Here is a 26,721-nt window from a genome sequence, read left to right on the forward strand (position 1 = left end):
GGAAGGGAGGCGGGGCTCCTGCAGAGTTGGTAGGAGTGGGAGGGCTGAGGATCCCCTGGGCCCCGAGCTTGGCCCCTCCCTCTGCCCCCTCTGCCCTCCTAGGCACACGAGGTGGGGAGACGGCTTGAGCGGGAGGTGGTGTCAGGACCATCTTGACAATAAACACTTCATCATAGAGGAATTGTCAGGAACCATTCAGAGCACGTGATTCACCAGGTTACTAGGCTCACGTGGTATCGCAAAGGTTTAATCTTCCCAAGGCACTTTCATGTGGGGATGAATTCAAGGGGTCGCCTGTCCTTGGGAAAGTCCTTCCCTATCCCAGGTAAAGGTCAGCCAGTCCTGTCTTTGTGGTGGGACAATGGGTGGTTCTAGAAATATATGTTTCCAATGGCTTTGATGGGCTTAAACTTTTAAAGAAAAGACTCTGTATTAGCTACTGAAGTACCTCTGAAGGTAAGGAATACTGACACTATAAATATCAGTATCTTGTGTTTCAAAAAAAAGCAATTCTTAAGAGACCGCCTGCCGTTCACAGCCACACCAGTTTTTGAAGTACCCAGTGTTTCACAGTAACGTTAGATACAGATACCCATGCATGAAAATGACCACTTTATTAAATCGCCAGGAATTATATCGATCTTCAAAAGATTAATTGCTAGAAACTTCTCAAGGCTCTGGTATTGGAAACGCTTCAGAAGAAGAGTGTGACTGAGTGGTTGCATAACTGGCACGGTTTGCGTGCCATTAGAGGTTCGCTCGGAAGCCCACCTTTACCGCGAACCGCATCCTGGGCTTCTCCCAGGGCCGCAGGAGGCAGAGGGAGCTGGGGAAGCCCTTGAGTCGCAGGCGGCTCACACCTCCGTCGGGGGTGATGGTGAACCTGGCGTGAGTGATGACGTCTTGCAGCTCCGGGGTTAGGCTGTCCAACAGGTGGATCGTGTCAGGGTTTAGCTGAAAAGAGAGGCAGGCAGGCGTAGAGGCCCTTCTCATAACCAGTGGGCCGACTCGCCCAGCACAACCCGCCAGCTTGGACTTAGGGGGTCTTAAGAGGTAAAAGTGGACTTCCGGTTGTGGCTCAGCAGTAATGAACCCGATTAGTGTCCATGAGGATGCGAGTTCGATCCCTGGCCTTACTCAGTGGGTTAAGGATCTGGCGTTGCCGTGAGCTGTGGTGGAGGCTGGCGGCTGCAGCTCTCATTCCACCCCTAGCCTGGGAACTTCCCCATGCCATGGGTGCAGTCTTTAAAAAAAAAGGTAAAAGTTACTCCACGATAATCGTTTGGTGTACCACGGACACCTGCCAGCGGGAAAGGATGCCCAGTGCGCCTGACAGGAGCCCTCAGGTCCCCATGATGTTTCACAGGTAATTAAGTGGAAAACTGATGAGAAAAGGCAAAGGGGGGTGTCTCCCAGAGGCCGTCCCCCCTCCTGACAGGGAGCAGCCCTCACCCCCGTCTCTCACGCAGAAGTAACCTCTTCGCTCCTACCTGATCAAAGAAAACACTTCGGGGACCTCGCAGCATCCACCCCACAGGTGGACACCCGCTGAGCTTTAAGTATGCCCGCAGGCCCTCCTAAAAAGTTAATTTAACGCAGAAGCTCTTCCGCAGATGTGTTCTTTGCACATGGTGGTATAAAACAAAATCCGGTTGATAGATATCCAAAGGTAGGGGAATAGACCCGCCCTTCTTATTATATAAATGCTCAGATGTGGTCTTTACAAGCTCACGGGGTTTCCTCTTAAATGGGCAGAAGTCTTGGCGTGGCGTCACCATCCTTGGGAATCCAATCTGAGCGAGGTGGGCCCGGGGAGGGCGGGGAGGGCGGGCTGCCTTGCTCCTGGGGGAATGGGGACCTCGCCAACCTTTGTGACTGGAAGCAGTGGTTTCCACCTGTGGCCGGGATGATCCCACTTCTGCTTGACTGTGTCGTCAGGATGCACCCCTCCAGCTTACAGCTGTCGGGGGCACTGCCTGTTGGGAAAAAGAAAGGGTGACTTCCTCCAGCCCGTGTGCACCCAGCACGGTTTGCTTTCGGGAATACCGGGCTTTTTCAGCTGGACCAAAAACCCAGCAATGGGGAGTTCCCACTGTGGCACGGTGGGTTAAGAACCCGGCGGCAGCACCTTGGGTCGCTGTGGAGGGGAGGGTTCCCTCCCCAGCCTGGCACAGGGGGTTAAAGGATCCAGCCTGGCCCCAGCTGTGGCACAGGCAGCAGCTGCGGCTCAGATTCAGTCCCTGGCCTGGGAACTTCCCTAAGCTGCGGGTGCGGCCACTTAAAAAATCAGCAAAGAACAAATCAGGGGTAGGAAGCATGTGAGAGAAGGAACATGCCAGCTTGCCAGGGAGTTGGACTGCCTCCGGAGACCGATGAGTGTCTGCTTTTCAGAGGAATCCGAAAGGCCGGGCCTATGTTCATGGGCTGGTGTATTTGAGCTGGAACACAGGGCATTTTACTTTGAAAGGTGAATGTGTTTGATAAGCTTCCTAGATTGCATACTTTGTGACTTGCATCCTGCTAGGTGGCTCATCTGTAATTCTCAGGAAGCTGCAAAGTATTTCCCCTATGGTGTCATATCAAAGGATAGAATCATATAATCATGTAAGAGGAGGAAGAAGCTGGACTAACCAGGGCTCAGCACCTGTCAAACACGCTGTATTCAAGGACGTCGAGGCGCTCCCGACGGGGCTCAGTGGGTTAGGAGCCCGACTGGTAGCCATGGGGATGCAGGTTCAATCCCTGGCCTCGCTCAGTGGGTTGAGGATCTGGCGTTGCCGTGAGCTGTGGTGTAGGTCTCAGATGTGGCTCGGATCCCGTGTGGCTGTGGCTGTGGCTGTGGCTGTGGTGTAGGCCGGCAGCTACAGATCCGATTGGACCCCTAGCCTGGGAACGTCCATGTGCCACAGGTGCGGCCCTAAAAAGACAAAAAATATATATATATATATATATATATATATATATATATATATAATAAAATAAAGAAATAATAAAATAAAAAGAACGCTGGCAGGAAGGGAACGCATGGAAACACTGGTCTCCAAGGTAGACGAGAAAACCCGGGGAGCAGGAGAACGTGGCTGACTGCTGCTGTGTCTTGAACACACAAACACACACGTGTATGTGTGTGTGTGTGTGTGTGTCCATCCTGAGCCTTGTGTAGTGGATGTTGTAACTGGATGCTGGCACTCCCCCTCGTCCCCACCGCTGTCATCGTTGGTGATAGAAATGTCCTAAGGGCCACCAGCAGTATGTGTGTGGCATGTGGCCGCCTGGAGACCCGTGTCACATGGATTTACTGACCACTACCTGGTTTTGACTAAACTATCCCTCACAAAAGTAAACAAGTGATTTTGAACTGGCCATGCCGAGAACCACGGGTTAAAGATACGACCAGGGGCACAGCATCCGCAAAGAACAAGAAAATACCAGAGCTGGCATTTCTCCCCACCCTCAGGACGAGCCTTTGCTCAGCCGTGTTGAAAGCAGAAAAGAGTAACCGGCTTCTCCTGTCTAAACCATGGTCTGGCCCGTAGACGTTTCAGTTATCAAGACTTCATCTCCCACCACCACCGATGAACTTCACCTCAAATACACACTGTGTTTGGATGAAACAGTGACTGGTTGGCTCGGGTCATAATGACCTGCAAGTCATTTCAAAATCAAGCCTCCAGGAGTTCCCACTGTGGCTCAGCAGCAGAAGAACCCAACCAGTCTCTGTAAGGATGGGGGTTCGATCCCTGGCCTCGCTCAGTGGGTTAAGGATCCAGCGTTGCTGCGGCTGTGGCATAGGTCACGGCTGCAGCTCCAATTCGACCCCTAGCCTGGAAACTTCCCTGTGCCACAGGTGCGGCTGTAAAAATAAATACATAACTGTCAAGCGTCCAGTGTATGAATATAAAGTGCTGTATTTTTCCAGAGCCAGCCCGACAATCCCAAGAGACCCAACCAGGTACTTATCAAAATTTCACCTATTATAGAAGTTTCATAACCTCTTGAACTTCCTTGTATAGATGACACGTGTATCTATTTCATAAGAAAGTAAATATAGAAGATCAAGGATGCTTCTCCAAATTTTTTTTTTTTTTTTTTTTTTTACTAATGGAAGTGCATGACTCTTACAATGCATAGCTCACTGCCCTCAGAGTCCAGCCTGGAGAAGGAAAGGCCACCCGTCTGCTCGGGACCCTTCCTGGGAGGAGATGCCCCGTCCAGTTCTTCTTAGGCTCTAACCAGGGGGGGTGTTTCCTAGGCTTCTTCCAAGTGGAATTCAGGCCCCGACGGTAAGAACCTCACAGGTCTCTAGGATCTCATGTGACTTCTGTGGTCATTCCTCCAAAGCTGGCATTTTATAAAGAGGGCGACCGTGCAAAGAGGTAAAGCAGCGTGCTCGAAACCGCGCCGCCCTCCTGCCGTCCTGATCCCACCCGCTGCAGCCTGCCGGCCTTGCAGCCAGCACGGCCGCGATAGCGAGGCACGTCCTCGCTGCGTTTACCTTTGAAATATCTCGTATCGATTTCAGTTTGAGTTATCACTCCCGGATGTGCCAACCAGAAAACTGCCCATTCACAGCCCGGAACCAGGAGAACGCCACGCTCATCGTTCTGGAATTCAAAAAGGAACAGAAAATGGGAGTTCCCGTCGTGGCACAGCTGAAACGAGTCTAACTAGGAACCGTGAGGGCACGGGTTCGATCCCTGGCCTTGCTCAGTGGGTTAAGGATCTGCCCTTGCTGTGGCTGTGGTGTAGGCCGGCAGCTATAGCTCCAATTAGACCCCTAGCCTGGGAACCTCCATATGCTGCCAGAGCAGCCCTAGAAAAGGAGAAAAAAAAAAAAAGATTGCCATGAGCTGTGGTGTAAATTACGTCTCGTGTAAAGTGCCTCTTTGCTGTCATTCTGTAAATGCCTCGAGCCGACTCGTGAGCGTACTGGGTACTTGGTAAATGTTTATAAATCTCTAATATGATTTTCTATGTCAGTTATAAATTCAGGTAGGATGCTGAACACAAAATGACCTGTCTCACCCAGCTCATAGCTGCTCTGTCAGTTTGATTTGAGCCGTTAAAGTAGGTATGTTTTTGGTCAAACCTATACCAATATATGACCTGCCTTCAAACACTAGTGTCTAGCAAGGAGAGCTTATTTATTTGTATCTGGAAGCACTGGGTGACACGAAAACTAACCCCAGAAGGGGCCTTTTACGACTAAATTTGCAGTGGGATCTTCACATTGAAAGTTCCTTTCATTTTTACTTCCTTAATCTCAAGTTAGCTACTGGCCAAATTTACCAGCAGAGCCACCTCTAGAGTTCCCTGTCGCAGGCTCACATAAGTGGTCACACACAGGAACACAGGGAGATTAAAAATGATGAAATGGTGGGGGGTTTTCTTTCGCTCCAGGTCAACCAGTGAATTTACTCAAGGGTTTTGTATCATTAAATCATAGATAGCCTTGCTTTGTTTTGTTTTTGTCTTTTGCCATTTCTTGGGCCGCTCCCGAGGCATAAGGAGGTTCCCAGGCTAGCGGTCCAATCGGAGCTGTAGCCACCGGCCTACACCACAGCCACAGCAACTCGGGATCTGAGCCGCGTCTGCAACCTACACCACAGCTCACGGCAACGCCGGATCATTAACCCACTGAGCAAGGCCAGGGATCGAACCTGCAACCTTATGGTTCCTAGTCAGATTCGTTAACCACTGCGCCATGACGGGAACTCCAGATAGCTTTGTTTCTTAAGAAAAAAAAAAAAAAAAAGGACAGAGGAGTCACCCCAGCAGTGCTTTAGAGCAGCTGACAGGAACTGCCAAGGTTGGCCTTCTGCATCTTTCTAGCTAGTCTGGCCCTGATCTTCTGATATTTGATGACCCAGTGGAAAATTTAGAAAACATGAAGTTCCCATTGTGATTTAGCAGGTTAAGGGCTCGCTGTTGTCCCGTGAGGATGAGGGTTTGATCCCTGGTCTCACGCGGTGGGTTAAGAAGCCGGTGTTGCTGTGGCCATGGCGTTAAGTCGTAGCTGCAGCTCCAATTCAACCCCTGGCCTGGGAACCTCCATATGCTGCAGGTGCGGCCCTAAAAAGCTTAAAAAGGAAAAGAACATTTAGAAAACATGGGGAAGTGACAAAAATTTAGAAAAATGCCTAAGTTTCTCTCTTTTTTTTTTTTTTTTTTGAGTTCCCATCGTGGCGCAGCAGAAATTAATCCAACTAGTATCCATGAGTTTGCAGGTCAATCCTGTCCTCGATCTGTAGGTTAAGGATCCGGTGTTGCCGTGAGGTGTGGTGTAGGTCACAGACACACCTCAGATCCCCCATTGCTGTGGCTGTGGCCAGCTGCTAGAGCTCCAATTCGACCCCTAACCTGGGAACCTCCATATGCCACAGGTGCAGCCCTAAAAAGCAAAAAAAAAAAAAAAAAGGTTTTTTGGGTTCTTTTTTAAGGTCTGTACCTGCAGCATATGGAGGTTCCCAGGCTAGGGGTCCAGTTGGAGCTGCAGCTGCCGGCCTATACCGCAGCCAACACAACGCCAGATCCAAGCCCCATCTGCAAACGACACCACAGCTCACAGCAACACCAGATCCTTAAACCACTGATGGAGGTCAGGGATTGAATCTACAACCTCATGGTTACTAGTCAGGTTCATTACCACTGAGCCACGATGGGAACTCCCAAGAGGGTTCTAAAATAGGAGTCTCCTTGACATGAAAAATTTAAAAAAAAAAAATTTTTTTTTAAACTTTATTTCTTGGGAAACAATAGGGCCTGGTGTTTCTCTTCTCACTGCCAGTATTGGTGGCCTGTCTGGTGTTCACGCCGTTTCCCAGCCATCTGCCATAGACTTTGCCTTGCCGACTCCTGCCAAAAACACCACCATTTAATGGGGCAGCCCGGCCCGTCCCATTTCGTTAAAAGTGTGAGAATGACTGCGCTGGCGGGATCAATGACACCCCCATGCACCCGGCATTGCTATTGTCCTGTTCTCATGGATGTTTCCAGAAACTCAGGTACAACCACGGGGTTAGCAATTTTTACTTTTCCTTTTTTAGCAACTGCCTAAAAGCCAAATTCGGAGGGGGAAAAGTGCTGTGGTTGTCCACCACGTCATGAGGACGTGAAATCCCACGAATGGGCGTGGTCGGGCCCCCCACACTCACGCTTGGAGCGAGACGGCCCTTCCTCTTGGGTAGTGGATTCCGGCCGCATCGGGGTGCTTAGGGCCCAGGTGTCCCCAGGAAAAGCCAGCTCCTGGAGCATCGTCTCACCCATTATGTTGTTTGGGTGCCCCAGATGCGCGTTGCTAAACCCTACACAGGCGCCCCCGAAAGCGATGGTCACCAGATCTAATGGTTCTTTGGGGTCACTCGCAGTCCAGTCTCTTTGTCCAATGCCATAAACCCTAAAGCGTGCGATTCCGCCGTCTGAAAAGCAAAGGTGCCATGGTGACACCTCCTTGGAAAAGTGGCTGTTTGCAGATCCTCCACACCTGCTGCTCTAGCTACTCAAATATGCCAAACCTGCTGCCCCAGGGACTCAGCACGCGCCACCTCCCCCTGTCCCGGGCCCACTTTCTCAGCTCCCCAAGGACTACCTGCTGTTCTTAGGTCTCAGCTTAAGTGTCACAGCCTCAGAAAAGCCCTCCCCCCACCCCCCACACCCCGATGCTGCCTGACTCCCCAGGTTCAGTTTCTCACCTCCCTGCTTGTTTACTCCATTGCTCTAATCACAGTCTGAAACTATCTTGTGGGGGTTTTGTCTTGGGGGGGGTTTGGTCTTTTTAGGGGGGCACTCGTAGCATACAGACGTTCTAGGGATAGGGGTTGAATCGGAGCTGCAGCTGCTGGCCTGCAGCACAGCCACAGCAATGCAGGATCCAAGCCACATCTGTGACCTACACCACAGCTCACGGCAATGCCAGATCCTTGACCCACTGAGGGAGGCCAGGGATCAAACCCGCATCCTCCTGGATGCTGGTCAGGTTCGTTACCCATGAGCCACAATGGGAACTCAGGTACTGTCTTGTTCTTTAAGTCCCTGATAATACCAGAATCCTGAAACCAGAACATAAAATCTTTGAAGGCCAGCACTGGAAACCATGTCTAGTCACCTATGATGGAGCATGATAATGTGAGAAAAAAGAATGTATACATGTATGTGTAACTGGGTCACCATGCTGAACAGTAGAAAAATAAATAAATAATGTATTGGGGAAATTTAAAAAAAAAATCTTTGAAGGCCAGAAGAGCTGCCCCTCTTGTTTGCATCTGTGTGGCGCCCAATTTTTAATTGAATTAATAAGTCCAGGAAGGCCAAAAAGCAACTGCAAAATTCCCCACAGATGCAATGTTTGGTGCCGGAAATCAGCATTGCTGCATCCCACACCGACTCGCACAAGAGCCTTGCATTTTTATTTTCACAATGCAATTGAGAATTCTAAAGATAATAGTCACAAAATCAAATAGCTGCTAGAACCACAGCAGCCTGAGATTTGGTCTGCAGAGCAGAAAATAGCTACCAAGATCCCTTCACATTATCTGATTCTAATAAAGTGAAGGTTTTCTATGTGTCGGAATATTACTTCCTAGAAAGTGGAAGCCAAGGGATTTTTATACAGAAGCTCACAATCATGTATCAGAGGATTCTACGGAAACCAAGTGCTATATATTTTTACATGAAAAACTTGGTGAAACTGAGTGATCTGAAAAATTTCAGTAGAGCAGTGGAAGTCTTGATATTTACAGTAAATAAAACCAGCCCGTGTTGGCATAAAAAACCAAGAACATACACTAGCGGGAGTAATTCAGAACAATTCAGAACACCATTCTGGTTCATTGAACATTATGATCTGCTTTAACGGTAGAGAATGTTAGTGCAAAGCTGATTTTACATTTTTAAAAAAATAAGATTCTTCTTTACAGAATTAATATCCGGCCTCGCTTTCAAGCAAAACGACCACAGAATATCAGAGCTTCAATGAAGCAACCCTGCTCCCTTGCAGGGGCCCCCTGGGGCTCTCCTGCTGCTCCTCCCTTTAAACTTGGATCTGGGGGAAACGCTCGGCGAGCAACAGGCGATGCTGCTGGAGGGGGAGCAGAACTCTGCCCACGACAGTGCCCGCCCCCACACGCCCATCGGCTGAGGCGGACCAATCACGCACGCCCTTCACTGTGCGCAGGAAACCTCCAGGACCAATCCCACCAAGCGAGGCTCCCACGTGACCCTCCCTCAACTCCTAAGCTCTGTAGCAACCGAGTTGGGCACCTGACCTGGCTCTTTCAGGCGCTCGGAACAGCCACATCGAGGCATTCCTTTGGTGCGCAGAGGGCCAAGGATCTGGCGTTTCCGCTTTGGCTCCGGTGGCAGCTGTGGCGCGGGTTTGATCCCGGCCCGGGATTTCCATGTGCCACAGGCGCAGCCACAAAAAAAAATTTGCGGAATAGAAATTTCTTAGGGCTCGAGAAAAGTCCTTTTGTTGTGACACGTATGACTGGTTGGCAGTATTGGGTTTCCTTGTACATCTCCCTGCCTGGGCTGTTCCCTTCCTAACTCTGTCCCTTCTCTACCACTCACGGCCCCTTGGCATCTACTGTGCTGTGCCAGGTGCTGCGCACCGGCCAAGGGCAGCCCAGACCCGGGACCCCTGACGTCATGAAGTTTCCGTGCAGTTCGCTGCGCCCTAGTCAGCATCGGGGAAGTGACTATACAGCCAGTGCTAGGTCCCTAGCTCAAGGCACTACACCCTGAGCGCGTGCTGAAGAAGCCATTGTGGGAAGCCCTAAATCCCTCTTGCTGGCTTTGCCCATTCAGGGGCCTCCACTGGTTTTAGGACAGATGGTTTCAGTGAGCAATCAGCAGCGCTAAGCGCGTGTTCAGATCGCTACACTTTGGTGTCTTGCTGTAACCCATGATAATCAGAAACTAGCCCGCATCGAAGGGAAAGATGTGTTCCAGGCAGGAAGGCCTGTGGTGCTATGCTGACCCACGGCCAGTGAATCTGGTGAAAATTTGGGGAAAAACGACTGCCTGAAGCCTCCGGAAATAGTCCTAAGGCACGCAGCCGGGGAAGCCGCATTTATTCCCCAAATCTACTAGAACTCAGCAAGACCAGGAAGAGTCTGTGGGGTTGGAGCCTGGTCCACACCTTTGCTCCCTCCTCCCGCTGCAGACAGGTACAGCCAGGAATGCAGGGCTGGCCCCCAGCTCTCAGCCCAGGCCTTGCTTCCCAGGGGGTGCGGACGTCACTGTCTCTCATCGTGCCCGTCGGCCTGTTGTGAGGCTAAGTCCCAGGTGAGTGTACCTGAGCAGAGGGACGTCTTCCTTCCACCCAGGCCCCTCAGGAGACGGGCTCCACCCCGCATGCAGCCCCACGGACATACGGGGACGGTGAGCACCAGAGCCTCTGTTGACAAGGCTTGGGTTGTTGCTATGGGTTTGATCCCTGGCCCAGGAACTTCCACATGCCGTGGATGTGGCCCAAAAAAAATGCTGACATTAAAAAAGAAGCCATACTTAAAGGTTAAACATAGACAGGACACCACTAGACTCCTGGAAGAGGAGTTCCCATTGTGGCTCAGCAGAAACAAATCCAGTTAGTAGCCATGAGGACACAGATTCCATCCCTGGCCTCGCTCAGTGGGTCGGGGACCTGGCATTGCGGTGAGCTGTGGTGTAGATTGCCGATGCGGCTCGGATCCCACATTGCTGTGGCTGTGGCACAGGCCAGCAGCCGTAGCTCTGATTCGACCTCTAGCCCGGGAACTTCCATAAGAAGCAGGTGTGGCCCTAAAAAGAAAAGAAAAAAAAAACAAAAACAACTCCTAGGAGAGAACATAGGCAAAGCATTCTCTGACGTCAACCTTACAAATGTTTTCTCAGGTCAGTCTCCCAAGGCAACAGAAATAAAAACAAAACAAAAATAAATGGGCCGTAATCAAACTTCCAAGCTCTTGCACAGCAAAAGAAAGATTCAAAAAAAAAAAAAAAAAAAAAGACAACCTGCAGAATGGGAGAAAAGAGTTGCAAACAATGCAACTGACCAGGGGCTTAATTTCCAAAATATACAAACTCATACAATTCAACAGCAAAAACAAACTAACTAAAAAAAACCCAATTGAAAAATGTGCAGAACACCTAAATGGATATTTCTCCCAAGAAGACATACAGATGGGCAGCAGCCATATGAAAAAGATGCTCCCCATCCCTGATTATTAGAGGAATGCAAATCAAAACTACAATGAGGTACCACCTCCCACCAGTCCGAATGGCCATCATTAGTAAGTCATCAAATAGCAAATGCTGGAGGAGGTGTGGAGAAAAGGGAACCCTCCTACCCTGTTGGTGGGAATGTAAATTGGTACAACCACTATGGAGAACAGCATGGAGGTTCCTTAGAAAAGTAAATATACAGCTACCATATGATCCAGCAATCCCACTCCTGGGCGTATATCCAGACAAAACCTTCATTCAAAAAGATATATGCAGCTGGGTATTCATTGCAGCACTATTCACAATGGCCAAGACATGGAAACAAACTACATGTCCATCGACATATGAATGGATTAAGAAGATGAGGTATATATTCACAATGGAATACTACTCAGCCATAAAAAAGAACAAAACAATGCCATTTGCAGCAGCACTGATGCAACTAGAGAGTCTCCCACTAAGTAAGTCAAAAAGAGAAAGACAACTACTGTATGATATCATTTATATGTGGAATCTAAAACGTGGCACAAATCTATCTACGGAACAGAAACAGACGCACAAACATAGAGAGCAGACTTGTGAGGGTCAAGCTGGCGGGTTGGTGGGGGGGGAGTGGGAGGGGCGGGGAGTCTGGGGTTGGAAGATGCAAACTGCGACACTTACAGTGGATCAGCAGTGGGGTCCTGCTGTGCAGCACAGGGAACCCTGTCCAGTCTCTTGTGATAGAACATGGTGAAGGTGGTATGAGAAAGGGGATGTGTTTACAGGAAAGACCGGGTCGCTTTACCGTACAGCGGGAATTGACGCAACATTGTACGTCCCCTCTAATGAAAGGTAATTAATTTTTTTAAAAAGAAAAGAAGCCATAGACCTAGAGGTGGCTCCACCTCTCTTTACCTGGGAAGATGTTGAGTCGTAGGTGAGTCCACCTCTGCTGGGAGTGGCCGGGAAAGTAGTTGTGTCTGGAAGCAGGGGTCCCTGATTGAAGCTCTGTCATGGGAACCCAGCAACCCCAGTCGCTGGACTTGAGCTAGTGGTGCACAGAAACCTGTCAGCGGCAGCTCTAGGGGACACGACATTCTCTCATCCCAGAGCCCTGTGAGGCTTCCAGGACAGAGACACTTGGGAATAAACGTTAATGACAGATGCCTCGTGGAACACTTGACTGCAAACGCTATCAAAGGCCAGGTCCCAGGTTTCACAAACAGAATAAAGGCCTGAGGTTTTCCCACCCTGATCACAGCAGCCCCTGGGGGGGAAGGGCAGGAAGGGCCTGGGGGCGGGGGGAGGGCCTGGGTGGGGGCAGGGAGGGCCTGGGGCGGGGACGGGCCTGCAGATGCCGTCCTGGGAGGACGCACAGGCAGGAGCCAGAATGGTGATGGCACCGTTCACGGGAAAGCCGGGCTCTTCCCTGGACCTTGGGGGAAGTGGTCAGCCTGAACCCCTGCGTCGGTGCCTCGCAACTGGAAGGACCCGTGTGTGGCGGCTGTTATTTTTCTCCCCGTCTGTTCTGGAGCAGCCCTTTCGTAAATCAGCGTAAACCATGTACTAGACGAGCATTGAAACATAAGGATGTCCCCAACACAAGCCACACTGATTTCTTAAATTCGTCAGACATCGGGTCCTCTGGCCAGTTGCTCTCAAAAGTATTTAAGCTGGTTTAAGAGAGAATCACCTTCCGTGTTTTATCGCATCAAGCAACATTTTGCAGACGGTCCGGCAAGCAGATGGCCCTGTGAGAGGCAGGGACCTAAGCCTCCCTTGGGCTGTCGTGCTCCCTCCTGCAAGGACCGCACAAACACCTGGCGCATCTCCGTAGGGTCACCCAGAGCAAGGGCGCGAGGGCCGAGGGTCCCAGGGGAGCGCCGAGCATGGCCGGCAAGCAGAGCTGCCCCCCTGGCTGTCCTAGCTCCCAGGACAAGCCCCAGGTCCCTGGGGACGTGCACCTCGGCAATAGCTTCAAACTCCTCCGGGTGGCTGCGGCTCCTGTCCTTTCTTCTCGCCGTGGGACTTCTGGCTCTTCACCTGCAGGGAGAGTGATGGGTAGAGTTTCCGTTCACGTTCAGAACCGAAGAGGATGTACTCTCGTGGTGGGTCGTGGGCTAATTTTCATCTTGTCAAATAACACGAGAGACGCCATTGCTTAAGTCCAGGCGTCCGAGGATCAACGTAATAGACACACTTGTGAAAAGTTCCTCAGTATTTAAAATACTAAACGGCTGGAGTTTTCCAAAAGCTGGATCTATGATGTTTCAGAATATTCTAAGTCAAATCCAGAAACACTGCTTCCACCAAGGCATCCTTAGAATGGATACGTGAGGAGTGCCTGCTGTGGCGCAACAGGATGGGTGGCCTCCCTGGAGCACCGGGGTGCAGGTTCAATCCCTGGCCCGGCACAGTGGGCGTTGCCACGGCTGCAGCCTAGGTCCCCTGTGCCTCGGATCTGATCCCTGGCCCAGGAACTCCATAGGCCGTGGGGCAGCCCGAAAAGAAGAAAAATCAATACATGTGAGCATCATAGACTTGATCCACGAGCAATTCCGAAATAGAAGCTCTCATGGACAATGGATAAAGAATGGCTAAAGAATCCTACTCATGGTCGCTCGTCATTCCCACTTGTAAACCAGCATTTCTCCCAACATCCTGTGACTTTTCCAGTCCCCCCCCCGGCCCCCCCACTGTCTCTCGGGAGCAGGACCGGGCACATCCACAGAGCCTCAGGTGGTTCTGGGCACGCAGTGCTTTCACTAAAAATTGGCCAACCAACATGATTTGTCTCCTCTAAGTCCACTTAGAGACATGCGCATAAGGGTACGTGTTTGCAAAAAATTAATTCTGGGACCCAGTTAAAGGGCCTCATGATCCCTATGGCCCAGCTTCCAGGAGCGGAAAAGAACCGTTTCCCAGCAGAAGCCTGTAGCTGCAGCATCACCGTGCAGACCCGGGGCCACTGAAGAAGGAGCTGGACCCTGGCCCCACCGCTGGCTCAAACGTCCTCCAGCCCATCCTGCCCCTGGCCCAGTAACCTGCTCGCCACATCCCACGCAGACGTGTGGGGCTGCCTCTGGGGGTCTGCAGAGCAGGGATCACAGTTAAGCTAAAACTCAAAGCCCAGAGCGCTTTACCGGGACTCTGGCTGCAAGGCTCCCTGGCAGTAAAGGGCCTTGGACAGGCTGCAGGGCCCTCAGGTGGGAAGGGCAGTGTCAGGGGCTGATGGGCCCCACGACCCCCACCCCACGTTCCCACGGCACCTTCGTCCACGTGGGCCGCTTGAATTGACACACGGGGTGCGTGGTCTCCCCCGAAGTAGGAAGTGTCCACGTCGAAGCTCCGGATGATCCCTTGTGTCCCCGGCTTGAGGACACACCAGTCGTGACCTGGAGACAAATGACAGGAGTGTCCCCACCTTGGATTAATTTGGCCGGCAAAGCGCGTGATCGAACACCACCGAAAGGAAAGCGAACGCCAGGAACACGATCCTCCCGGCACAGAACACGTGCAGGTTCGTTCTCAGCCACCAGCCCAAGGTCGCCGAGATGTGGCCACACGGGACCACCGTTCCCCACACGAAGCCTCAGTTCTACTCAGACCTGAACGTGCAGAGGCCTGGGATTCCGAGAGACTGACTCTGCTTCCAAATGGGTCGTTTCCTGTGTGTCTTTGGCAGATAGTTTGGCCTCTCTGAGCCTATGGCTTCAGCTGCAGATCAGGATGAGAGGGCTTCCGGAACCTTTATCGGCACCTGTGCTGCAGCGAGTGGCGAGCTGGGTCTCCTGGGGACATCGCACTGTTTGTCGTCTTGAGCTTCAGGGATTTTCCACAGGCCCCACCCAGGACGCCCCAAGGAGGCATCGGCTGACGTCAAAGAGCTCTTGTTTTCTTCTTCTTTTTAGGGCCACACCCTCGGCCTGTGGAGGGTCCCAGGCTAGGGGCTGAATGGGAGCTGCAGCTGCTGGTCTACACCACAGCCACAGCCACGCCAGATCCTTAACCCACTGAGGGAGGCCAGAGATCCAAGCCACATCCTCACGGGTATCAGTCAGGTTCCTAACCTGCTCATGATGTCTAAGAACACTTGATCAGCGTGTCTCGGTGTTGCTCGTGATGGCTGGCAGTCAGATTCAGACCCACCTCCAAATATCCAGATTTATTAGACTCTAGCAAGTGTGCCATAGAAATATAGAAAATTGGAGAGATCCGATCTTTCTGTAATACTTGTTACAATAGCAAAAAAAAAAAAAAAATCCAGTTATCAGCCTAATTCTGGATTAGCTTCCTTTACAAGCATTTCTGGAAATTTACAAGGTGCCTTTTGATGGACGAAGAGCCGTGAGCAGAAGTAGCGTCTTAAAGTGACAGGAAAGGTGGGAGGATGCGGGCTCGGGTCCCAGCTTATCTCACCAGTTACAACATCTGGGCTAAGTTAATGAGCCTGTTTCCATAGCAACCAGATGGGACAAGGACGCCTCCTGCCGAGAGTCACGGAGAGGCCCCCGCGAGGCCAAATGTAACGCGCAGACCAAGCGGTGGTTGCCCACGGCTCGGTGCCCGCTCTTCCCCTTCGTCCACAGCCCTCGCGTGTTTTCCTTTTCCTAGTCCTGCTCCCTCTGTGCACAGACGACCAGGGATCACCCTCCTGAATTCCCAGGGCCTGGTGTTCAGAGGAACATCCGAGGGGACAGAGCATTCCAAGGGTCCCGTGTGGCCACTGACCCCAGACGCACCCCCGCCCAGCAGCCCCTGCTTCCAGGCTGGGTGGCCGTGAGGGACGCACGCCTCTCACCTGGGATCCTTTTCCTCCTGGTCTGCCAGCCATCCATCCGTTTCCCAAACGCCGTGTACTCATCTCCTCTGAAGCGCGGGCAGTCCCTCTAAAGCAGAGATGGGTGACAAGCGGATGATTAACAGCCATGCCAGAGCCTGGGCTTCCAGCAAATTCCCTTCGCCCCAAGGGGCCAGGTGGGCCTCAGGCAGGGTCTCCAGGGGAGGCTGCCCCACCTTTCCGCACTGGGAACTCGCTGTCCACGGAGAGGGGGGTACCTCCCCCTCCCTGCGTGGCCTCCAGAGAAAGAAGCCCTGCTTCTCTGTGGGCCTCCGTTCACAGAACGAGCCCCCTGACAGCGAAGGCTCAGACCACATCACGCCACCGGCCCCACAAACAGTGCCACTCCCAGCTATGGCCTCAATGCCCCAGAGAAGCCATGGGAACACGTCCTACCTTTTTATAATTAAGCAGGTTAAACATTTGCCAAAAAATGCAGGATGGCACCATTTTTCTTCCCCTGCCTGAGGATGAGGGCCACGCGGGGCCGAGAGCCACGCGGGGGGGCCCCGGTGGTCGTCCCCATACAGCCATGTGGGCCCGGGTTCCTGGGGCAGGTCCCCGATGGCATCTGCCAGGTCTTAGCCTGTGTCTGCGGCTCTAAGATGCTCATTCCCTGGTTGGCATCCGTGACTCCCACCCCAGGTACCGGCGCGGAACGCACATGGCTGTGAGGTGGCCCTACGCGCACTCACGTCGCAGAGGCCGATTCACTGTGCCTTTATAAGGTTTTCTGCAGGAGCAAAAAAGTCATCTGTTGCAAATAAAATCTAGACAAAGAAAGGAGTAAAGATAAAATAACCATAAATTAAAAACCTTTTTATTTCATTCCCTCGTGAAACATTACAAGATGCAGTAAAGAGAAAACGTGGAATTGCCCGGGGGAGAGAAATGATATGCAATTAAGCCGAGATGCCTTTTAAACGTTTAGCTTTCATTGCCTGCCTCCCCCTTAATCTTCCCCCCTCCTCTTTTTTCTTAATCCCCTTACCATCTGGAGGCAGAAGTGCTAACTTCTTACACTTGGAAAGAAAATAAACCCACTTCTTTTCAAGAATTGAGGACACTGTGGCTTTGTGAACCTTTCACGGAGCAATGGCCAAAAAAAACCGTGGGAAGGTTCACCCTGCAGCTTGACCCTCCCCAAAGCTTGCTGTGCAGGTGGGCTGGCCAGGTCACTTGCAGAAAACAGAACGTGTTTGAGAGGGAGGGGAGGTACTACCCACGCCTCAAGGGTCAACTGGCTGCGGGCACCACACCTGACCTGGGGCCCAGGGACAGCTGCCGTCTGGAAGGCACAGTGCCCTGGCCTCCGACCCCAGTCCAGAGCCTAAAAGGCGGGGGAGGACCCAGCGATTTTAGAGCTGCCGGCTGTCTGGGGGGGCCGAGTGGGGCGGGGGTTTGCTGTGGGGGCAGGGGGCAGTGATCTGCCCCCTGAGAACCTGCCAAAAGGAGGGAAGTGCAGGTGAGTCTGTGGGGTCCCCCCACTCTCCGGGGCCTTCAGGGGCTCCTTGGCAGGAACCCTCACAGGCACAGGGCCCCCTTCCCCTCCAGGCTCAGGGCCCTCAGCCCCCACACCGACTCCCTCCGTGGTGTCCTCAGTCTGAACCTGCCCCACCCCACCCCCCCTCCGCCTTGCCAGCCCCCTCCCCACCTGAGGACGCCTTTCAGCATCACTTACCTGCAGGGCCCAGCCTCCTCCCCACCGCAGGCGCTGCAGAGGTCTTGGGGCACAGCGAGCCTCCTGAGCGGCCTGGTCCTCCCGTCTGCGCCCCCCCAATGCTCCCACACCGCCCCCTCTCCTCGCGCCCGCACATTAAGTTAGGTTTTCCAGGGGAGCCTCGCTAAAGCTTGGGAACCCCGACCTCTATGGCGAGAAAGCATGCAGAGGGATGGGCATTCCTGTCGCAGGTGCAATACCTGTCCATTCAATATTGTCACCGTTAAGGCAGCACTGCCCTTGCTCACGATTGCCACCAATTTAAGAAACGTTCTTGGAGTTCCCATCGTGGCGCAGTGGTTAACGAATCCGACTAGGAACCATGAGGTTGCGGGTTCCGTCCCTGCCCTTGCTCAGTGGGTTAACGATCCGGCGTTGCCGTGAGCTGTGGTGTAGGTTGCAGACGCGGCTCGGATCCCGCGTTGCTGTGGCTCTGGCGTAGGCCGGTGGCTACAGCTCCGATTCAACCCCTAGCCCGGGAACCTCCATATGCTGCGGGAGCGGCACAAAGAAATAGCAAAAAAGACAAAAAAAAAAAGAAACGTTCTTTGCAAGAAGCCCCCTCTGGGGCGGCCATCCTCGCTCCTGACGCTTGCTGTTCCCATCGGGGTCCCTGCGGTGGGGGGCTGGAGCCCTGGCCTGGGGCCTTAGGGTCCTGTTCTCCTTACTGGCCAAACAGAAACAGACTCCGAGCTTTCCACAACAAACGTGGGTTCCGGGGCAGGGAAACACGGGCGGGGGAGTGGGTACACTGGGAGGTGGGCAGTGGCACTTACACACTATTACACACAAAATCCATGAGTACAAGGGCCTCATCCACTGCACAGGGAAGCCTCCCCGATGCTGCGGAACAGCCTCTACGGGAAGAGAAGGTGGATACCCGTACGTGGATCACAGAATCACGTTGCTGCACCCCTGACGCTGGCACAACTCAGTAAGTCACTATGTTGCAATAAAACATGTTTTCTAATTTTTAAAAATTGCTTGTTCTCCCCAAGAGACCCACTTACCTTGCCACCTACCAACTCAGATGCCATGTCACTCAGCTGGGTGAAGGCCAGAGGCCTGGCCAGTTTCCCCTCCCAGGGCAAGTCAGCCATGCTTCCTGCGAGGAGGGGACGGGCCGGGTCAGCCTGGGTGCAGAGGGTAGGCCTAGCATCAGGCTCCCAATCACAGGCTGGAAACAACACGCTTGCTGCCAGCCCGAGGCGGTGGGTGCCCTCTGGCTGCAGGATCCCTTCAGGGCGAAGTGAAAGGCTGCTTTGCACCAACGCGCTGAAACGGGAGGACATGAGAGCACGGAGTCCTTCCAAGATATTTAAGAATAAACTCTCCAGAGCCTGCAGCCACAAAAAGCCAAGTTTTAGAATTCCTGTTGTGGCACAATCCGACTAGGCTCCATAAGGACGCCAGTTCGATCCCTGGCCCCGCTCAGTGGGTTAAGGATCCGGCACTACCGTGCACTGCAGTGTAGGTCGCAGATGCAGCTCGGATCTGGTGTTGCTGTGCCTGTGGCGCAGGCCGGCAGCTGCAGCACCAATTTGACCCACCCCTGGCCTTTCCATACGCTGCAGGCGCAGCCCTAAAAAGCCAAAAAAAAAAAAAAAAGAGGCAAAGTTTTATTATTCAAAGAGGAGACAATATTTTCATTTGGAAAAGAACAATTTGCTTACACTCAAAAAGCACGTGTTGGAGTTCCCGTGGTGGCTCAGTGGTTAACGAATCCGACTAGGAACCCTGAGGTTGCGGGTTCGATCCCTGGCCTTGTTCCGATTAGACCCCTAGCCTGGGAACCTCCATATGTCACGGCAGCAGCCCTAGAAAAGGCAGAAAGACAAAAACAAAAACAAAAAGCACATGTTGAGCAGCCGGGCGGCAGGCCGTGTAAGGAAGTGGGGTACAGAGGACAGAGCAGCCCTGCCCTCGGAGGCTCCCCCATGGTGGGGACAAACACCCAGGCCTTGCAACGTTTCAGCATCTCCAGGGACCGAGTTCTCCACCCCGGAGGACTGAGCACCACGGGGGCGACGCGACTGCACCCCACACCCAGCACCCTGATCTCTGAGCTGAGGAAGCCCATTCGGAGGGGGGGGAGCGAGGCCTCGAGGGGCCGGGGGAGGCAGGGGCAGCCTCGGTGGCCCCACGCCTGAGCCAAGGGGCCCCTTCCTTCCCACTCTTTCCCCCCGGCCCTCCTGGGGAGAGAACCACGCACAACACAACACCCATTAAAAATGATTCTTGTTCACGAAAGACTCAAGCGGGCACCGGACACTGGAAGAGGCCACTGTCCCTTGAAATGGCAGGAATACAATTAACACGAAAAACAAGCCTTTCTCCTGTGAAAAGAACCCTTTTTTTAAACAGCAGGCACCGCACAGTCTGCTCTCGAGACCACAAATGGGCAGAGTCTCTGCGGTGACGTCTGGGAACAGCGATGAGAGGGCAGGTGGCCTCGCCTTCCTCACGGTGACTCCCGCCCCCCACCCTCCCCAGCCTGGAGTGTCCCCACTCTTAGCACCCAGATGCTCCCCAAACACATCCGGCCTGGGGGACTTGCACCTGCCCGCTCACCCCGGGTGTGTGATCTGTCCCCCGCCGGCAGGTGCCACCCTGGGCTCTGGCCCCCCCCCCCCAGCCGGTGGTGCCTTCGTCCCCCCAGCCGCTCAAGCCAATCCTTGGATCCCCCCCTTTCCTCCCACCTCACATCCGCTCTGTAGGAAAATCACATCCGCCTTCGGGTTGAGCCAGAACCTTGAATGACGTCTGGGATGGTCTTTAAAATCATCTGGAGCGTTTATTTTGAGACATTTCCTCAAAATGTCTACAGGGGAGGCGGATGAGGGCAGGCGCGAAACAGCTCGGGCCGTGCGCTCGTCGCCAGGGTAGCGGATCATGGGAGCGTGAGGACAGGGTCATGTTTTTATCTACTTTGCACCTGTCTGGGATCTTTCCCAAGAGAAGTTACACATACCACGTACATGACACACATACCCACACCAGGAAAGCGAGAGCAGAGGGAGGAGAGATGGCTTCCCCGTCCCCCGGATCGTCCCAACATCCCCACTGACCTCCCCCCCAGCCCCCTGACTGCCTGTTGTCAGCACAGCACCCAGAGCAATCTTTTTTTTTTTTTTGTCTTTTTGCCTTCTCTAGGGCCGCTCCTGCGGCATATGGCGGTTCCCAGGCTAGAGGTCTAATCAGAGCTGTAGCCACCAGCCTACGCCACAGCCACAGCAATGCCAGATCTGAGCTGCGTCTGCGACCCATACCACAGCTCACGGCAATGCCGGATCGCTAACCCACTGAGCAAGGCCAGGGATCAAACCCGCAACCTCATGATTCCCAGTCGGATTTGTTAACCATTGAGCCGCAACGGGAACTCGCAGAGCAATCTTTCAAAAACAAGCCAGCCAGCCAGGAAGGGCCTGCCGTTCTTCCCCTCCTGCCCAGAGAGTAAGGGCTGGTCCCCTTACCTCGGCCGCAGGACCGTCCCAGCTCCGATGCTTTCTCTCCTCCCCACACCTCTCCTCTCCGCCAGCCACACCGTCCTCCTCGTCCTGCCTCTGGGACTTCGCAGCAGCTGTTCCCTCTGCCAGAATGCTCTTCCCGGGCATCTGTGTGGCTCACCCCTCACCTCTCCTCGGGGCTTGTCTATCGTCTTTGCTGTAAACCTACTGTCTGCACTCCCCTAGCTCCCCGACCCCACCGAGCTCTGTCTCCAGAGCAGAGACATCTGTGCGACTTGCCGCCTGCCGTTTTTATTATCTGTCTTTCCTGCTCAGATGCTGTGAGGACAGCGTTCTCTCTGGGCCGCGGGTGTCCCTCCAGGGCTCAGAACATTGCCTGGTTCGCACAAGATGCTTAAGAAATCGCCGTTGAACAAATGAATGAGTGAGTAATGCTTTCTAACGTGATGTGTGCTTGAAAACACTGGTTCCCTCCATGGACCACGACCTTCCTGCGGATGCAGAGGGGCGGAAGCAGAAAGGTAGTGACATCGACCTGAGTTTGCGATATGTCATCATCCTCGGTTCATTTATTTCACCTCATCTGAATCCTCGGAACAACGCTGTGAGTGTGGTGTCACCCACACCTTACAAATGAAGAAAATGCCTCTCTCAGAGGCTGAGCAGCTTGTCCAAATCACACAGCCGGGAAGTGAACGGTATTTCCCACCCAGATCCGCCCTTATATGGGTGACGCTCGAAAGCTCCTAGCACAGCACTGGCTCCCGTGTTCTGTAAGACGAGGTTCATGCCGACCGCGTCCCGACCGGGCCCCGTGTTTTGGGGTTACACCAGCTCTCAGGGAGCGTACGGCGGAGGGTGGGGCATGGGCACAGCAGGAGATGGTGGTGACAGAAGTGCCCTTATAGCAGGACAGGGGCATGGGGGGCAAGCACCTCCCTTTAGGAGGGACCCCGTGGTGGGGAGCTGGGGAGGGGAAGCAAGAGAGACAGCATGCAGGCAGGTGGCATCCGGGGCCGCGGGACCTGGACGGCAGCACAGGTCAGACCTCCAAGCTTGAACCAATTTAATGCATTTTAAGTTCATCGCAATTAAAACCACACACCCAGGAGTTCCTCTGGTGGCGCAGCAGGAACTAGTCCAACTAGATTCCGATCCCTGGCCTCACTCAGTGGGTTAAGGATCCAGTGTTACCGTGAGCTATGGTGTAGGTCGCAGATGCGGCTCGGATCCTGCATGGCTGTGGCTGTGGTACAGGCTGGCAGCTGTAGCTCTGATTTGAGCCCTATCCTGGGAACCTCCATATGCCGCAGGTGTGGCCCTAAAAAGCAAACAAAACAAAAAAATAAAGTGTACATTCAGCACCACGTGTACTGGCTGCATTTCAGGTGCCCTGGGGCTCCCGTGGTGGGCGGCACAGAGGACTCTTCACCCTCCCGAGCCTGGATGGAGGAGATGGTGATGCAGAGGCCACCCCACCACCAGCCAAATGACAGCCAACACGAACCCACCAGGCAGACACCCCCACATCAGCTGATCAAACCACCTCTCTCTGAGCATCCCTGCCACACTCCAGGGCAGCCGTCAGGGTCGAGACACCTGCTCTGCTCAGCTCTTGGGGCCTCTCGGCAGCAAAGGGGCTCAGAGGCACGAGGGGAAGCCAGGCTGGGAGACGGTCCATCCCAGACCGGGGGGGCCCAGCCCGAGGGTCATGCCTCCCCATGACAGCTCAGTACCTGTCCCGTACCCTGCACAAAACCCCAGAGCCAGCCCAGTCCCGCGCGCCCCACACAGGCTTGCGGAGTAGTTAATTGTCTTAAATAATTACGGAACATTTGAGCACCCAGCCACTGTTTCAAAAAGGCTTGACTGTTTCCCAGTCAGCTGCGGGCAGCTCGAGGCCCAGGACAGAGCCCCACAACCTTGCCGGAGTCAGGGGTGCAGTGTTCCCCGCTTGACCGGTGCCAGGGACGGGAAGGCCAGGCGTCGTGGTAACCCGGGCACCACCCTGCCCACCCGCAGTAGGGAACGGGGGGGGGGGCATTCTTTCTCATCTTTGCTGTCTGTTATCTTTTTCTCTGGTGTGCCTGGGACTAGACCAAGCCATCTGTCTGACACGCAGGGACCAGAGGCTGCAGATTCAGGAGAGAAGGAGATCAAGGGGAAAAGGCATTTTACACTTTTTTCAGGGTCTCTGTCTCAGTGCTTCAGGTTTTTCTACTCTTACCCAAAAAAACCTGACACTCCATTTAGACAATAAAACACTCCAGTTCAGCATTTGGTTTTTTTGCGTTTTTTTTGGTTGTTGTTGTTGTTTTTGGGTTTTTTGTTTTTTGTTTTTTGTTTTTAAGAAAAAGAGGAGTTCCCGTCGTGGCGCAGCAGTAAGCGAATCTGACTAGGAACCATGAGGTTGTGGGTTGGATCCCTGGCCTCGCTCAGTGGGTTAAGGATCCATAGTTGCTGTGAGCTGTGGTGTAGGTTGCAGACGCAGCCCAGATCCTGCGTTGCTGTGGCTGTGCTCTGGCTCTGATTTGACCCCTAGCCTGGGAACCTCCATGTGCCGCGGGTGTAACACTAAAAAGCAAAAAAAAAAGAAAAAAGAAAGGAAAGGAAAGGAAAGGAAAATGCTTCTTTTTGGAAATGAGTGTTTCCATTTGGAAAATATTAAATAAATTAAAAGCCCTTCTTGGGCCCACGTTAGCCTGTGTATCAGTGCCCTCTGTAGCTCACGTGTAACGCAGACAGAAACCGCCTGTGTCCGTGTGTGCGTCACAATCGGCATCCAGGGTCACGACGCAAGGCCATTTGATGCAGCCTGTTTCTCAACGGGCTGAACACGCTTTCCTCAAGCTCATTAACATGCATTAATTATATGCATATGCACGTGTATCTATACATTGAGGAGCACCTCAGCAGCAGGTGGCAACCTCCAAGGCTGGCCTTCGTTTTCCCCATTGAACTCTGGCCCGGGGAAACATCTGTTTCCATTGGCAGAATGAATCGGTTTGGAGTAGAAATTCTCCCAGGCATCTTCCTGGGCCTCCCCTGAGCCTGCAAGCTTCCCTAGAGGGGAAGGCTTACAAAGCAACCTTGCAGCTACTCCAAGACCCACTCACTTAAATGCTTTATCCTCCTCTTGGCAAAGCTCCATTTGCAGTCAAGACCCCACTACTACTGTGTGTTTAAAATGTGTTACGTTGAGATAAAAGAAAAACAAACAGCCCTTTGTGAAATACAACAAAAGAGCCAGGATAGAGATAAATCTCAGAGGAGAATTAAACTCGATTTAATAGAAGAAGCAGTAGTTGGGGGGGCGGGTGCAGGATGCAGGATGCAACATCCAGCCACTGTTTTCTTTTTGGCCCTTCACGCTTTTCAACTACCTTGTGTTTAGACAAAGCATTCAGACCTTTAAAGACGAGAGGTGCTTAGTCCTGGATACTGAACGCATAAAGTTCAATGCTGGCAAGGTGTCTGCGCATTTCATGGTCGCACTAAGATGGGAACCATTTGCCATTTAAATCACTTAAGTTTAAAGCTAATGAAATTTCAAACCCGGCGCTCAGGAGCCGGGTATGTACTGAAGAGCCAGAAGAGAGATTTCCACCGCTGTAGAGGGTCTGGTCCGGGTGCAGGTGTGTGGATAAAAACAGGTTCATACACATTGCAGAAGAGCATCCGTTATTCTTACCTCTTTTTATGAATGAGCTCTGTGTGTCCATTCATCCCACAGACTCCCCAGCTGACCGGGTGGGTCTGAGTTCAGATAAGAGGCCATGAACACACACTTCCTAGCCTTAAGGAAGGGTCCAGGAGGCGAGAGAAGCCAGGGGCCTCTGGTGATCCCACAACAGTGGCAGGTGCAGAGGGAAGGCCCAGGGGCTCGAGCACATCCCCCTGCGGTGGGCTGGAGGCCTCAGCCGTGTGTGTGCTCCCTAATCCTGGAAAGCTGGGTCCCCGTCACTGTGCTTGCCAAGGGGTTATGGGCCCTAAGAGGGAGGTAATTCTGGAAAATCCAAGTGGGCTCAGTCTAATCACATGAGGCCTGAATCGCAGGGAATTATCTCTGCACAGGAACAACACAGCAGAAAGAAAGCCAGAAAGGAGGGAAGCTTCCTGCCAAAGGGAGGAAGACCCCACTCGCCCCGCTGGTCCTGGAGCCATGTGCCAGGAGCAGAGGGTGGCCCGCTGACAGCCAGCAAGGACAGGGACCCTCAGACCACAGGAACGTCCCTGCCACCACAGCAGGAACCTCCCAGAGGGGCCTCCTCGACCCCAGGGGAAGAGCGGTCAATGAGCCCGCCTGGATTCCAACCCACAACCCGAGAGGTCATAGATGGGTGCCGTCTAGGACCCTAAGAAGGTGCGACAATGCCAACAGGAAACGCACACACACATTTTCTCGTTCGAATTTCTCAGCAACTGAGAAGAGTTATCAGCAAATTAAGGTAGAGAGAGACAGAGGCAGAAGCAGAGGAGGGATGCTGTTAGCTCCGGAGGCCGAGGACTGCCACAGCATCATCCGTGCCCCCATCTCAGGGGCAGGGCCAGCCTCCTGGGCACACGGAGGACTCTCGGCCTGAGCCCCGCAGAGAACACAGGCTGATCGGTCTGTCAAGAACCCCCACCCTGAGGAAAAGCCCCTCCCTGACCAACACGCTGGGGGCCTCTGATTTCACAGCTGATGGAATGCAGACAGCGCCCCGGGGCAGGTGTCGTTAGAGCCCACCCCCAGCTCGAGGCGTGTCTCTTTAAGGGTTGGCTCCTGCCCCGTTGCTCAGGAAACCTGTGTCACAGTGTGAGACAGAGGCCTGGCCAGGGGATCGAGGTCATTAAGCCTCCGCCACATCTTCACATCCGTTCTCCAGCCTGATCTCGGGGGGTCACGTCCACCCAGGGGATCATATCCGCTGCAGAGAAGCCCAGGGAGGTGGGGCACTGGCCGGCTCCCACTGCAGTGAAGGGGAGGGGGGCCTTCGGTAAGAAGAGCCCCGACCCACGTCATCAATTACAGAGAAAACAGTGGAGGCTTCTCTTCCTCCTGAGGCCACACAACTTGTCACCCACACAAGGACAGAAGTCCTGCCCCCACGTCTTCCCTCCTCCCACAGACCCTGGGGCCTCGATGACAGCCGGGGCTCTGCAGGGCCCTTGGGAGGCCCTGAAGACTCTCCCCCCACCGGGAGCTCGCTCTGAAAGAGGCCAGTTCTCCACCCTCGGTGCAGGGAGTTCACGGCTCCTCCCGGGGCTATGGCTCACCAAACCCCCAGCTCATGGTCCCTGCTGTTGGTACGGATGGAGCAGCCCGGTCTATATGGAAAGAAGCCCCCCCAGGCCTGGCCGTCCCCCTCTCCCACCCGCTCAGATCCCCCCGTGACGTCTCCTCCTGAACCTATGTCCAGAAGCCCCCACCAGTGCAATTAGCTTTAAACTCATTCCGGGCAAAGGAACACGATTTCCTGTCAAAGGGGCCGGGACCGAGGCCAGGCTGGGGGTTTAAGGGCTACGCT

The 26,721-nt window shown here is 53.4% G+C and overlaps 1 protein-coding gene across 1 annotated transcript; it reads right to left on the reverse strand.

Moving 5' to 3' along the window:
* Positions 1-669: 669 nt before the first annotated feature.
* Positions 670-18,844, reverse strand: ALLC (allantoicase). The gene is given in 13 exon segments (XM_047779247.1): positions 670-954; positions 1,868-1,926; positions 1,929-1,976; positions 4,496-4,604; positions 6,782-6,855; positions 7,263-7,418; positions 12,100-12,232; positions 13,149-13,177; positions 13,180-13,227; positions 14,454-14,579; positions 15,986-16,073; positions 16,744-16,794; positions 18,755-18,844. Coding segments are annotated over 13 exon segments (1,218 nt in total). The 3' UTR covers positions 670-747.
* Between the last annotated feature and the right edge of the window lie 7,877 nt (positions 18,845-26,721).

This window comes from Phacochoerus africanus, chromosome 5, assembly GCF_016906955.1.
Source record: "Phacochoerus africanus isolate WHEZ1 chromosome 5, ROS_Pafr_v1, whole genome shotgun sequence".
NCBI lineage: Eukaryota > Metazoa > Chordata > Mammalia > Artiodactyla > Suidae > Phacochoerus > Phacochoerus africanus.